The 13,648-nt window shown below is 39.2% G+C and overlaps 2 protein-coding genes across 2 annotated transcripts; one reads left to right on the top strand and one right to left on the bottom strand.

Annotated features, from left to right (window-relative positions):
* Positions 1–465: 465 nt before the first annotated feature.
* Positions 466–7,909, bottom strand: LOC117307246 (actin, clone 302-like). Its single transcript, XM_033791932.1, has 5 exons — positions 7,737–7,909; positions 5,351–5,499; positions 4,374–4,619; positions 3,024–3,270; positions 466–2,309 (listed from the first exon to the last, which is right to left on the bottom strand). Exons 2-5 carry the CDS (start codon positions 5,480–5,482, stop codon positions 1,792–1,794), a joined length of 1,143 nt encoding a protein of 380 aa, XP_033647823.1. The 5' UTR covers positions 5,483–5,499; positions 7,737–7,909; the 3' UTR covers positions 466–1,791.
* Positions 7,910–10,075: 2,166 nt separating this feature from the next.
* Positions 10,076–12,519, top strand: LOC117302193 (actin, cytoplasmic-like). Its single transcript, XM_033786013.1, has 4 exons — positions 10,076–10,241; positions 10,583–10,822; positions 11,243–11,489; positions 12,002–12,519. Exons 1-4 carry the CDS (start codon positions 10,107–10,109, stop codon positions 12,517–12,519), a joined length of 1,140 nt encoding a protein of 379 aa, XP_033641904.1. The 5' UTR covers positions 10,076–10,106.
* The last annotated feature ends 1,129 nt before the right edge of the window (positions 12,520–13,648 follow it).

Below are 13,648 nucleotides of genomic sequence, written 5' to 3'. Positions count from 1 at the left end.
TAATACACTTTCATGCGATGCATTAGTTTATTATTATTATCTCAAAGGGTTCAATGTTTTTATGAAAGAAATGTCCATTGTTTGTCTCTATTCTGTCCATAGAACTAAAAAGCTAAAAGAGAGAACACAAAAAAAGGTTAGACCTCTGGTACTAAAAGTTGGAACTTGAGTATTTGGGTACTAAAAGAAGAACTCATAAAGTACTTTAACTAGTGGACACTGTTGTTAATAACATTGTGAGAAACGGCTCCCTCTCAAGTAATGTATTTTTTTGAGAGAAGTAATTTTCCACAAATTTCATTTTTAGACCTCAGAATTAGATCTTGAGGTACCCTAAATCAAGCATCTGAAAGCACACAACTTCATGTGACAAGGGTGTTTTTGCTTACATTTTTATCTTGCAACTTTGATGACCAATTAATTGACCTCAAATTTTCACAGGTTTGCTATTTTATGCATATGTTGAGACACACCAAGTGAAAGACTGGTATTTGACAATTACCAATAGTGTCCAGTGTATTTTATAAGCATGGAGGTAGGAACTGAAGTATGAAATTTTCTGAAAAGTGATATTAAAAAATCACTTTACACGAATGGCAAATATCCATTTGCAGCCAAGGCCAAATCAATCTCTGAAACCATCTCAACTCTCATCTCAAAAAGCTTATAATCTTTCCATTTTGTTTTATTTGGAAAGATTATGCGCATTTGCTGATATTCAACTGATCTTCTAGCTACTCATCACTTTTTGAATTGGGCCTTTTTAAAATTCTGTTCATGCATTCAGAATATGAAGTAGGCCTAATTCAAACAGTGATGAGCAGAGACAGTTGATTATTTGTTGAATATATTTTGAGCTCAGAGCATGCTGTGACCAGACTGGGATTCGAACCCACAATCCAATGCCGACAAACTCAACTGGTAGCATTTGCCGACATTGGATTGTAGATTGTGTCATGCGGCAAGACTGCTGAATTAAAAACTTAACATTAATTTTTATAAAGTATTAAACAGCTACATGGTATGGCTAAATGAAAAGAAAAATGCCAGAAAATGCCCTGGAATGTTCCGTTCAAGGCTCCATTCAACAGGATAAAGTCTTAATAGTCGAGTCGAATGAAACAATCATTCCATCTTCAATGAACGAAAAAATTATCTCCATTAAACAAATGCGAGCATTTACTATTCGTTTTATAAACACCCAAGTTGTTCTTTCAAATTTTGACAAAAGCACAATATTTTTGTATTTTTTTTTTACAAAATTGTGTTCTACTGGCATCCATTTTTAGGGTATTTTGCACTGCATGGTGAAATGGTCTAGTAGTGTGCCATAGTAAAAAAGGATGGGACCAAAATATGCAATGAATAGCCCCAAAATGCGTGTAAATAATACAAAGATGCACATTAACGTGGGATCTGGTATGGATTATGAATGCTAAATTATTAACAATCCTCCAATCGAAAACATTCTTGGGTGTTATACGCTTATAACAGCATGGCAGGGCAAGAAATATTTATTTCAGGTAATTTAATTCATCAACTGTTTTCATGAGTAAGCATTGTAATTATTGGTGGCGGCATTTTAGTGCGTGTTTGGTAATAACAAAATTAAACAAATATCATAGAAAATACAAAAAATTTCAATCTGAAAGTTAATATGAAACCAGTACCAATGGCAACATTTCCATCTGTAATACTGTTAAAAGTTAAGAAAATAGAATTTGAATAAACCCAAATTAACATTGCCTAGATTAACGGCAACAATCTTGTTGATTCTTTTGTCAGTTCCAATTAAAGACATTTCTGGTGAACGATCAACGAGCCAACCTCATCACACTGTTTCTTGCTGATCGCTAACTCACTAAACGTCGACAGAGAAGCCAAGATGGATCCACCCATCCACACCGAGTACTTCCTCTCAGGAGGTGCTATGGTCTTCACCTTCACAGAGGCAGGAGCAAGGGAGGTCACCTCCTTATTCATCCGGTCAGCCATGCCTGGGAACATGGTGGATCCCCCAGACATTACCAAGTTACTGAACAAGTCCTTGCGGATGTCCATGTCACATTTCTGGATGCTGTTGAAGACTGCCTCGTGGACACCCGTTGACTCCATACCAATCAAAGAGGGTTGGAACAGCACCTCTGGGCACTGGAAAGTCTCACTGCCGATGGTGATAACTTGACCATCAGGTAGCTCATAGCTTTTGTCCAGGCTGGAGCTGTTCTGGGCAGCGACCATCTCCTGGTCAAAGTCAAGCGCTGTGTAGCATATCGTCTCTTTAATTTCACGAACCAACTGCAATTCAGCTGCAAGAGGCATAGTATACATGTATCAACATCACAAGAGTAATTCAGCACTGACTTCCAACATGTACAAGTATGAATGGAGCACTGAATTAGTGCTAACTTTTCTGCAATATTTAATTTAAAACAAAGTCACTACTTGACTTCTATATACAGAAGCAACTTTAAGAAAACAAGCAAGAGCCACCAAAATAAGAGTGTCGGTATTTTGGGAAATGTGAGTACTAAAATGACGATCCCTTACAACAAACCAAACTTTTCTAAAAAGACTTTTGCGATACCACTAAATGTCACTCACTCTTGGATATTGACCGTGAAAAACATTAATTTTGTGTAATTTTCTATCTGAAAATTTACAGGTGGTAAGGGTAGGGTACAAAACTGTCAAAGCATCTTGTGAAACAATTTTGTCAGTATTGCCCTGCAGATGATTATAAATCAACTAAAGTATTCAAAAAAATGGCAATAAAACATATATGAACCCAAGAAACAATTCATGTGTGAAACGTTTCACAGACTTCCGCGGGTCGGTGTCCCTTCACGATTGCTGCAGCCAGTGATTCAGTTGTTTCCCACTGTCCCCTCGCTTAATGTGGATAGATTTGAAAAAAATGCTGGGGTTTGCCAGTGGACCACCGTTAAGGGAGAATGCTGAAAATACAATCAATGTAACATATTAATTAACAATTAATAAGTTATTACAGCTAATTACTATACCATTTGAGCAGAAGGGCATACTATTTTCTTGCAGCAACTTCATCAGGAAAAAAGAGAGGTCGCGTCCATTTACATCAAACGTCTGGACTGCATTAAGCAACGTTTTACCGTCATTGATCGGCACAATTTCTGAGACGCCTCCACCAGATTCAAATACTATCCCGGTCTTCCGACCAGACGCATAGAGGGACAGGGCAGCCTGGGTGCCGAGGTACATTGCTGGAACATTGAAAGTCTCAAACATGATCTACAAGTGGGGAAAGAATGAAGGGTAACAAACATAAAATGAGTTTCCATCCTTGAATATAGAGCATTAACCACGTTGTAGAGCAACTCAGCGACAATGGTAAAATGTAGCAACTGACTCTAATTTCTCTAAATGAATTGAGGTGGTTCTGAAAACTCAACGTTTTGATCAGTATGCTCTGATCGTCTTTTGGAGAAAGCTTTAGAAGACGATCAGAGCATACTGGTCGAAACGTCGAGTTGAAACCAACAACTCTTTTCAGAACCACCCCAACTCATTAGAGATAGTCATTACATGGTGATACCGCAAACCATTCCATATCGTATTTCCACCATGCAAAGTTTCAAATCCTACTTGACTCTTATGTTCCTAACAAGCAGGCACTGTAATCAACTGAAACTGACACGGGGATTGTATCTCCATGGAAAATGTTGCCTGTACCGGGTAAATCATGATGTCAAAAATAAATGGTGAGTAGATGATCCTACCTAACACACAAATAAAAAGTGAGAACCAAACCGAGCTACAAGTAATAGACCCCTTACCTTGCATATAACGCAAAATGCTGCACTGGCATGCACATTTTCATGCACAAACAACAGCTACTGTTCAATCATTTCATTTGCCTCCTTTGACCCCAGTGAGGCCACTTTTTGACCCCAGTGCAAGGCCACTTAGGAAAGTCTGCTTCTAATAACCGATTAGGAACAGTTGTCTGAACTGAAAACTTTTGTTTCTAAAAGTATTCCTCTACCCATTTAAACAAATTAAATTTATTAAAAGGAATTTCAATATTCTATTGTTGTTTTCATCCTGTAAATTTAACAAACGTAATGAAATTAATTAAAAAACAAAAAACAAACATTTTATAATACCACTGCGGACCAATCAAAACTGTAACACTGCAGTAGACCATAGACCTTATGGCAAGTATTCAGTAGGCAGGCATTAGTCGTTGAATTGAGGTGTGTACTGGTCTAGCTAGCAATGAAGCTTGATTGCTTGATAGAGCAGCATGCACCTCATTCAACAGTTGTGCAATGGGTATTTGTGAAAAGGTCTACTGCGCAAGTCAATTACGGACATTGATCAATAATCATTACCTCGGTCATCTTTTCTCTGTTGGGCTTGGAGTTCAGAGCAATCTCAGTCAGCAAGACAGCGTGTTCCTCTGGAGCCACACACAGATCATTGTAGAAGGTGTGGTGCCAGATCGCCTCCATATCATCCCAATTGGTGACGATACCGTGTTCGACGGGGTACCTCAGACAGAGGATACCCTTCTTTGTAATTGCCTCGTTTCCGACGTAGGTGTCTTTGGGATTGGAACAATACTTCTGTGCAAATTCCTAAGCAAAAGAGGTTAATTTATTTTTTTAGAACAAAACTTTTGAGGAGAGATTTCTGTGAGTGTGTTATTATCTGTCACAGTTCAGCTTGAGCTAACTGGTTTTGGTTCATAGATAAATAATATTTATACCAATGAATCTCTCCTAAAAGGTAGGGTCATTAATTGGTTATTTAGTCAATAAATTCATGACCATCAAACTTACTTGATGAGAAGCACTGTGCTTAACTGATTCAATGCTTTGAGAAAGGATTCCCTTCAAAGTAATAATGTATTGGATAAATCTTCACCGGGTGAAGATAACATTTGAATAAATTGGACAACGATTCTCGTATGAAACACTTCTCAGATTTCCAAGGGTTGGTGTCCATTCTTGAATGCTGCGGCCAGAGATACCAAGTACCCACTTCCACCTTGCTAAAGGTGGATAAATTCAGCGTTCTTGTGAAAATACCAAAACAGTCCTTTGCCGTTTTTTCAGAAAGTAGAAACTGTATTCAGCTGAACCTTTTTACAAACATTTTTCTACAAATTGACAAAAACAAAAGGCTGGCCCAATTAGGTTAAATTTTACACCACAAGTTACAAAGTCGAATGGTTTAATCATAAATCAACTGATTTGTTTTCAATGTGTAGCATTTTTAGTAGTGGTGATGATCCATAAACCATGGTCCCTCGACTACCGCTAGATTGGAAGTTTAAGATCACTGCAACTGCATTATCTGATGTTACCTTATGTCGATGTCTGCCCGCCACTGTCCGCAAGACACTGCATGGTTCATTGTCACCCGCAAATCCAGCCTTACTGACATAGGATCCATTGTCAATAACAATGGTGCGTGAATCACCTTGTTGCGTTGCCATAGTTGTTTTCTATCCATCTGGAAAATTAAAAACACGAGTGGAATTAGATGTATGGTGTAGTTGAAGATCCAGGAACCCAAAAGATCACCAAAACTAATTTTATGAAAATGTAATATAGCTGTGTTAATCTTCATCTTGATGTAATAGATCGATTCATTAGGCTCTGCCCATGATGCCTGTGTGAGCAAGAACACTTGAGCCTCTCCAATGCCTTTCTGCACAACTCAGTCACGCACGTCAAGCATACGCACATGCATGTCAGACTTTATTTTTGAACCTTCGGTTGCGCAATGAGTTGTGATTGGTTAATACGCAATGGGGCGAAGCTTAATGGATCGGTCTATTATTTGTATTGAACAGCTCCTTACTAGTAACAACACTCAATTAAGTCAGGTCAGGAGGGAGGAACTCCTAGGTGCTTAGGAACTCCCAGGCGCTTTTAATTTATGCACATGAGTGTATACCGAACTAACTCAAGCGCTTAGAGACTTTCTTTTGGTGGTGTTAGGCGCTATAGAAATGCGGTTAGAAGTGGTGCTGGCAACTATTATGTAGGGGAGTGAACTCCAGTCTTTTGCTGTATTTGGAAAGTTTGAAAGCGTTGGTTCTAATAGGGAAGGGATTCTTAGGGTAAGTGGGTTGTGATTTCTAGTGGTGACAGCTGTGGGGTCTCTTAAAGCCATTGGACCCTTTCGGTACAGAAAAAAAAAAAAAGTTCACAGATTTACAAATAATTTACAGGGTTTACAGAAGGTAATGGTGAAAGACTTCTCTTGAAATATTAGTCCATGAAATGCTTTACTTTTTGAGAAAACGGTAAAACAATATAAATTCTCGTTAACGAGAATTACGGATTTGTTATAAACACATGTCATGACATGGCGAAACGCGCAAAAACAGGAGTGGGTTTTCCCGTTATTTTCTCCCGACTCCGATGTCCGATTGAGCCTAAATTTCAACAGGATTGTTATTTTATATATAAGTTGTGATACACGAAGTGTGGGACTTGGACAATACTGTTTACCGAAAGTGTGTAATGGCTTTAAGTTGAAGTTCAGACGTACGTCCACTCAGATCAAGTTGTACATGTTTGTGGATGACTCTGTGCATTGTGAAAATTCAACCCCTTGGTTAGCAGTGTTGTGAGGACTTTTTCAGTTGGGGGGGGGGGGGGGGGAACTGGGCCCTACATGATACATGTTTGATTTTGTGCGTTGCTGTAATTTTTATAAGTTTTTTTTTGGGGGGGGGGGGCTGAGGTGGTTGGCTGGTTGGCTGTGGTTGCAATCCCGGTCGCGATCATTCATTGTATACAAAAAAAACATTTTCTCCGCCCCTGTGAGCACTATTGCCAACCCCACGACCTTGGCTACTCCACTGGCCCTGCATGCTGCAGTCCAGGCCCTTCCTTTTTCTACACAGCACTGGATGAATTGGATACATGTCTGTGTGTGTCCGCAGAATATTTCAATGCAAATAAAGTTCATCGCTCAAGTTAACAAAATAGAGTCTCACAAAGAGAATGTTTGTCTGGGTGAAGTGGACATGGAATGTTTTTGTAACGTTGCAAATGGGTGGCCCAAGCATTTTGGCCGGGATTGTACTTATTAAAGGAACACGTTGCCTTGGATCGGTCGAGTTGGTCTCACTGAAAAACGTTTGTAACTGTTTGTTATAAAATGCATGGGTAGAAAGATGTTGTAAAAGTAGAATACAATGTCGATCCACAACAACATGCCTCCAAATTGCCCGGTTTTCCTTTAACCTCATCGACTAACACGGTCAGCCATGGGAGTCAAATTTTTTATTTTTGACTCCCATTCATATATTAATGACATTATTATATTAATGATATTATTAGTGACTGATAGATGATAAATAGCAGACCGTGTTAGTTCGCAAAGTAAAACTAAAAGGAAAACCACGCAATTTCGAGGCAAATTTGTGTGGATCATTGTCACATTGTATTCTACTGTCATCACTTTTATTTTAAAACATCTTTCCAACAATAGGCCCTATGCATTTTATACCAAACGGTTTCAAACGCTTTTTATAGTCCAACTCGTCCGATCCTAGGCAATGCATCCTTTACCATGGATGGGGGAAGTAAGTACATCACTCCAGTTGAAAAACCAACATCTCCCGAACCGAATGTCGCAACTACTAAACCATGGACAATAAACCCGACTGTTTTGTCAAGGAGAAACGACGTGTAGTGTTCTTTTGCAACCATTGCATAGTTTTTTATACTTACCTAAACACAGTTGCCCAGTTCCCATCAGAGGGAAACACCATGCAGATTCGTCAGTGAAAAAGCCACAACCACCAGGACGGTCATCAAGTTCATGCAAGGCCCGAAAATTTGTGATTTTGGGACACACACTACAAACCCACACGCAGTACCAAAAATGGTGTTCTGCATGCTGCAGTGTGGGGTGGGCGGGCTCTCTCCCTCGAGCAAACAGTCGACTCAGCCCGACACTGAAATCGACCACTTTCGCTTGCTGTGCGCATATGAAGTGACGTATTCTACCGTATTTGGTATTGCTGAGCTTTTAGCACACCTCCGCGGTACCGGTCAACTGAGACCGCAACACCTGTCTGGAGGTGTGTGTGTAAAACAAAATTCACCCGGAGGCAATCTTACTTTGGTAGTGAGCATAATGTGCAAATAATAATATTGCTGTGCTCAGGTACGAAGTTGTGGCAAGTAGGATCTTTTTGATAATCGTCTTATAAAAGGGAGTCACTTCTTTTGATGTCTGAATACAATTTTGGCCTTAAAAGGGTATTAGTAGGTCTACTTGCACTATACTTTAAAAGACGGCCCTACATGTTGTGTTTACCCAACGAGATCTAAAACCAATATCGGCCTAGTAAATCAAGAGTTGGTGTGCAGTGAAGCTTGACGCTATACAGTTCTCACTATTGAAACTCACCTATAGTCTGACCTTGCCTTATATGGTGTTCGGGACTTCACCGATGAGTGGTGTATGTAGAGACTCAAATCCCTGGAAAAATATCATCGCTAAAAATAACAAGATGCATCACAAACCTTTCTGAGTGTGTGTACGAGTCATGATGTATTATTGTCTTCAGAGCAGTGGCTCGAGTGCAGTACCAGAGCCAAGCTTCATCTGGTGTGTGTTTGATGATTCACTAAGATCAAACATCGGGTGATAAACAAAATGATGTAACTGTGCAAATAAAAGTCCTATGACTTACACGGACTAGATAGTCGAAGGATTACCCCAGTCTTCGCCATATTAGGCCATAATTCTCCCTTAAACTTACAACACAGGTAGCCAAGGGATTACCCAAGTCTTTGCCATACAAGGGCATAAATAAAGTTTCTCCCTGAAATTAAAAAAAAAATATAAAAATGGCTAGCTTACGGCTGGGAAGACAAGAAACCACATTGCGAGCATTCGAAGTGCACAGTTTTACTTCTGCATAATAAGAGATCAGTGATATTATTGCAAACCGTTTTTAAACTATTGTAAAATAATTCCTCGTCACCTTTCAAGACTCTATCGAAGACTCCTGTCGAACCGTATTCCATCCCAGCTTGACCAGTGCCGTGACCAGTGAGAACCATTTTGGGTACGTTTTTTTTTTACAAAGTATTTTAAAACACTGCATGTAATATTTAGCCTTCAAGTTGTATCCATGAACCAATGGAGGTATGAAATCTATTTCTACCTCCATGATAAACCTAACACGGCCTTTTCAATATTTTGTTTCAACCAGCTTGAAGTGGTCATACAAAAAAACATCTGTTTTCATTTATTTTTGAATTGTTCAAAGAGAAAAACAGATATATTCACGTCAGTTTATGACACGACTTTTAATTGTAGCAACCGAATCATCTGATTTCCCCTTAAAATTTTGATTAATATTAGCTCACATGCACTCAACAGTTGCGTAACAGACGAAATTAATTCCGAATCTTTAGCGGTCCTCGACCTTCACATCGGAATTTATGTTGATACAAAGAGAACCACGTATATTCTGCAGACTTGTTACTCTATTTGCAATTGGATAAGGTCCATCAAAAAATCTCACATCTCACTTCTGATTTTGTTTTTTAAAAAACTAAAGAGATGACCGAAACCCGAACAAAGTATTATACAAAATAAAAGTGAAATAATTATATTTATCAGAGACAGAGGTTTAAAGGAACACGTTGCCTTGGATCGGTCGAGTTGGTCTTTGAAAAGCGTTCGTAACCGTTTGTTATAAAATAAAATAATATGGTTAGAAAGATGTTTTAAAAGTAGAATACAATGTCCCACACACATTTGCCTCGAAATTGCGTGGTTTTCATTTTACTTTGCGAACTTACATGGTCGGCCATTCAATGTTACGGGAGTCAAAAAGTTGCAACGTATTCGGGCGAGTTCATCTGTGAAATGCGTTTTGAAACCGTCTGTTACAGAAAGACCGGTTTATAAAGATGTTTTGAAAGTAGAATGATCCACACAAACATGCCTATTATGATTATAGACATGTAAATTAATATATTAAAGGCAATGTGTCCCTTTAAAACTCTGTACAACATTCTATTTACAGGATTATTTTCTACAAATCTAAGAAAGGCGAAACCCACACCACCTACATCATCATGTCAATGTTCGGCAATGATGAAATATCGGCTATTGTAATCGACAACGGTTCTGGTATGACCAAGGCGGGATTCGCCGGAGATGACGCACCTCGCGCCGTATTCCCAGCCGTGGTGGGACGGCCTCGTCATGAGGTAAGAAATAAAACAGGTTACTTTTTACCGGACATTATAAGTTGTTCAAAGGCACTGGACACCTTCGGTAATTGTCAAATTCTCACTTGTTGTATCCCAAAATATTCAACAAAAACCTGTGAAAAGTTGGGCTCAATTGGTCATCGAATTTGCAAGAAAGCAATGTAAGAAAAAAAACAATTATCGTTGCATAATTTTGCGTGCTTTCAGGTGCATAATAAAAGGCTTCAGCTGAATTATTATTATTTTATTAACGATTACTGAACTTTCAGATATCAACCGGTTATCAATAATGTCGATGGCAACAAGTTTTAAAGGATACATTTTCTCTTATTTTCAAGGTAATGATGGCTGGAATGGGAAAGAAAGACAGCTACATCGGAGACGAAGCCCAGGGCAGACGAGGGATCCTGACTCTCAAGTATCCCATTGAACATGGTATCGTCACCAACTGGGACGATATGGAAAAGATCTGGCACCACACCTTCTACAATGAGTTGCGTGTGGCTCCAGAGGAGAAACCTGTCTTGCTGACTGAGGCACCTCTGAACCCAAAAGCCAACAGAGAAAAGATGACACAGGTATTTAGGATATTGGTCAATTTTTATTTCCGCAAATATTTCATCAAATTCATATGGATTTACCCTCAAAACATGATTCGAGATGGAATAATTCACTTTGAAATAACACTTCAATGTTGACAAGAAAATATAGTTTCACTTTTTTTAAACGAGACAGATGCTTAAGCTACACAAATTTTAGTAATTTATTGAATTTTTGTTGCGCTCTCTCCCAGGACCTACATGCCTGGTTCGAGGGCGCATAACAGTAAACATGCCATACACAAAAATAATACACATTTAAACAGAACAAAAATATAAATCAAAGCCTTATTGACAAACAAATTGCATGGGGACACTAAATACCTATATTATATTCAACATACTTTATTTCCAATCGTTCTTGTTAGAAAAACAACCTCACATACATTCTCCTTTCAGATAATGTTCGAGACCTTCAACGTTCCGGCGATGTACGTGAGCATCCAGGCCGTCCTGTCCCTCTACTCGTCCGGCCGGACCACTGGAATCGTCTTTGATTCTGGTGACGGTGTTTCACACGTTGTGCCGATCTACGAGGGTTACTCGCTACCTCATGCAATCCAGAGAATCGACTTGGCCGGTCGAGACCTCACTGACTACCTCATGAAGATTCTGACGGAGCGAGGGTACTCCTTCTCCACCACAGGTAAGACTTTTATCATGTGATTTGATTTCTTGTTTTATTCCAAAAAGGAACGTACCCCCACGAGGGTACAACAATTTAAACTATACAAATTGCAGTTTACAACATGACGGAGGTGAATAGCAAAAGCCTCAGTGTTAAACCAATTTGTTTATGGCATAAACGCATTATTTTGAACACTAAATTCTGTTGAACTTATAAAATTTACTTGGCTATGAAGCCATGTACAATACATTTTTCATGAGAGGTCATTGTCTCCTTCCACATCCGATATACATTACACAAATCGGCTGCTTACTTTAATTTTCAATCGCAGTGTATGTCCCAAAGTATACCAACTTTCTCCAGAAGACGATCAGAGCATATCTGATCGAAACGTCGAGTTGAAACCAACGGTTCTTTTCACATAAAAGAACCACCCCAACTCACTTGGAGAATAGTCATGACATGGTGTTACCGCATGCCTTTCCATAAAGACCAATCGTTTGATTGCTGATGACATTTAATCATTTCAGCTGAGCGGGAGATTGTCCGTGACATCAAGCAGAAGCTTTGCTACTCAGCTCTCGACTTCGACCAGGAGATGATCAGTTCACAGAATAGCTCAAGCCTGGAGAAAAGCTACGAGCTACCTGATGGTCAAGTTATCACCATCGGCAGTGAGAGGTTCCGATGCCCAGAGGTGCTGTTCCAACCTTCCTTTATTGGCATGGAGTCAACGGGTGTCCACGAGGCAGTCTTCAACAGCATCCAGAAATGTGACATGGACATCCGCAGGGACTTGTTCAGTAACTTGGTAATGTCTGGGGGATCCACCATGTTCCCAGGCATGGCTGACCGGATGAATAAGGAGGTGACCTCCCTTGCTCCTGCCTCTGTGAAGGTGAAGACCATAGCACCTCCTGAGAGGAAGTACTCGGTGTGGATGGGTGGATCCATCTTGGCTTCTCTGTCGACGTTCACTCAGATGTGGATCAACAAACAGGAATATGACGAGTGTGGTCCCTCAATCGTCCACCGAAAGTGTTTCTAAGTTGCTGTGCGGATGGTTGCATCGTTGAGGACGAACAGTAATGCAAATAGTTTCGACTACAAATTGTACAAAACTGAAATGTGTCGAGAGATTTTGGAAAATGCCTTTGAGTTTATAAGGGTCTTATTTATTTTCATAAGTATTACTTAACTTATTGATAAAGAAATCATCATAAATTATAATGGCCATAGCAAATTGTGCATAAAGGAAGCCCTATTATACCAACATAACACATAATTGTGTTTCCCTATACATATAAACAGCTTTGAGCAACACAAAACAAAAAACGAAATTCGGCCCATGTCATGCAAGTAGAACGAGAAGAAAACGTAATCAATGGTCGGCGACTTTCTTTATTTAGAAATTATTTGTTGTTTTCATCTTAAATATCAACCGCAACCGTCAACGTTGTTTTATTGTTTGCTTCTATTTTGTATAGTTTTCCTCCCACTTCTAAACATTGAAATTTCTTCTCGTTTCCTCATCGTGTTATAGGCGCAAATTTTGCTAATGGATGTGTAATATTATGATTTGAGGCATTGCATGGTGAGGTAATTTGGTTTGCCGTATAACACGTGTGTGTGTTCCTACTTGCCAGGATAGAGTTTGCTCTTAAAGAACTGTCTTTCTTTATTCTACTACCGCGGAGTAGATTTATCAGATGTTCGGGAGACTTCTCAGTTCTGAAAAAAACTGTCATGCTTGTGAACTACTACATGGGAGGAAGGTATAGGAAATTGGCTGGGACTACTACTTTAGCTTATATAGGATCGTATTAACTGTACTGTCGCGGAGTCAGTTCTTGGATTGGTATCAGTTCTTTGATTGGATTGTGTTATACAAATTATTTTAAATAATAATTTTTTGTTGTAAAGAACCTCAATTGTGTCAGACTCGATTTAACATTCGGATGCCTGTAATCGATATAACCCTGTAATCGATATAACCCCAAAAGGAGACAAGTTATTTTCGTCTCAGTCTCGCTTTGGTCCACTTATTTGAACTGTGAAACATAAATCTTCCATTATTATTGGAAGTGTTCATAGTACTATAGGTGGGTGCTTGTTCTCAAACGTTGGGGCTCATTGCTGTAAACAAATAACAGTCATATTGGCTGTAACCGTCCGAA

The sequence above is a fragment of the Asterias rubens genome, chromosome 2, assembly GCF_902459465.1.
Source record: "Asterias rubens chromosome 2, eAstRub1.3, whole genome shotgun sequence".
Taxonomy (NCBI): domain Eukaryota; kingdom Metazoa; phylum Echinodermata; class Asteroidea; order Forcipulatida; family Asteriidae; genus Asterias; species Asterias rubens.
Note: the sequence above shows the minus strand (reverse complement) of the source record. Positions and strands in the feature narration are given on the sequence as shown.

Coding starts and splice junctions, on each gene's coding strand:
- LOC117307246 (XM_033791932.1), bottom strand. CDS start 5,482: ATGGCAACGCAACAAGGTGATTCACGCACCATTGTTATTGACAATGGA. Junction 3,271..4,373: donor ACAGAGAAAAGATGACCGAG/GTAATGATTATT, acceptor CCCCACTTGTAG/ATCATGTTTGAGACTTTCAA. Junction 2,310..3,023: donor TATGCCCTTCTGCTCAAATG/GTATAGTAATTA, acceptor TGCCTCTTGCAG/CTGAATTGCAGTTGGTTCGT.
- LOC117302193 (XM_033786013.1), top strand. CDS start 10,107: ATGTCAATGTTCGGCAATGATGAAATATCGGCTATTGTAATCGACAAC. Junction 10,823..11,242: donor ACAGAGAAAAGATGACACAG/GTATTTAGGATA, acceptor TTCTCCTTTCAG/ATAATGTTCGAGACCTTCAA. Junction 11,490..12,001: donor GTACTCCTTCTCCACCACAG/GTAAGACTTTTA, acceptor TAATCATTTCAG/CTGAGCGGGAGATTGTCCGT.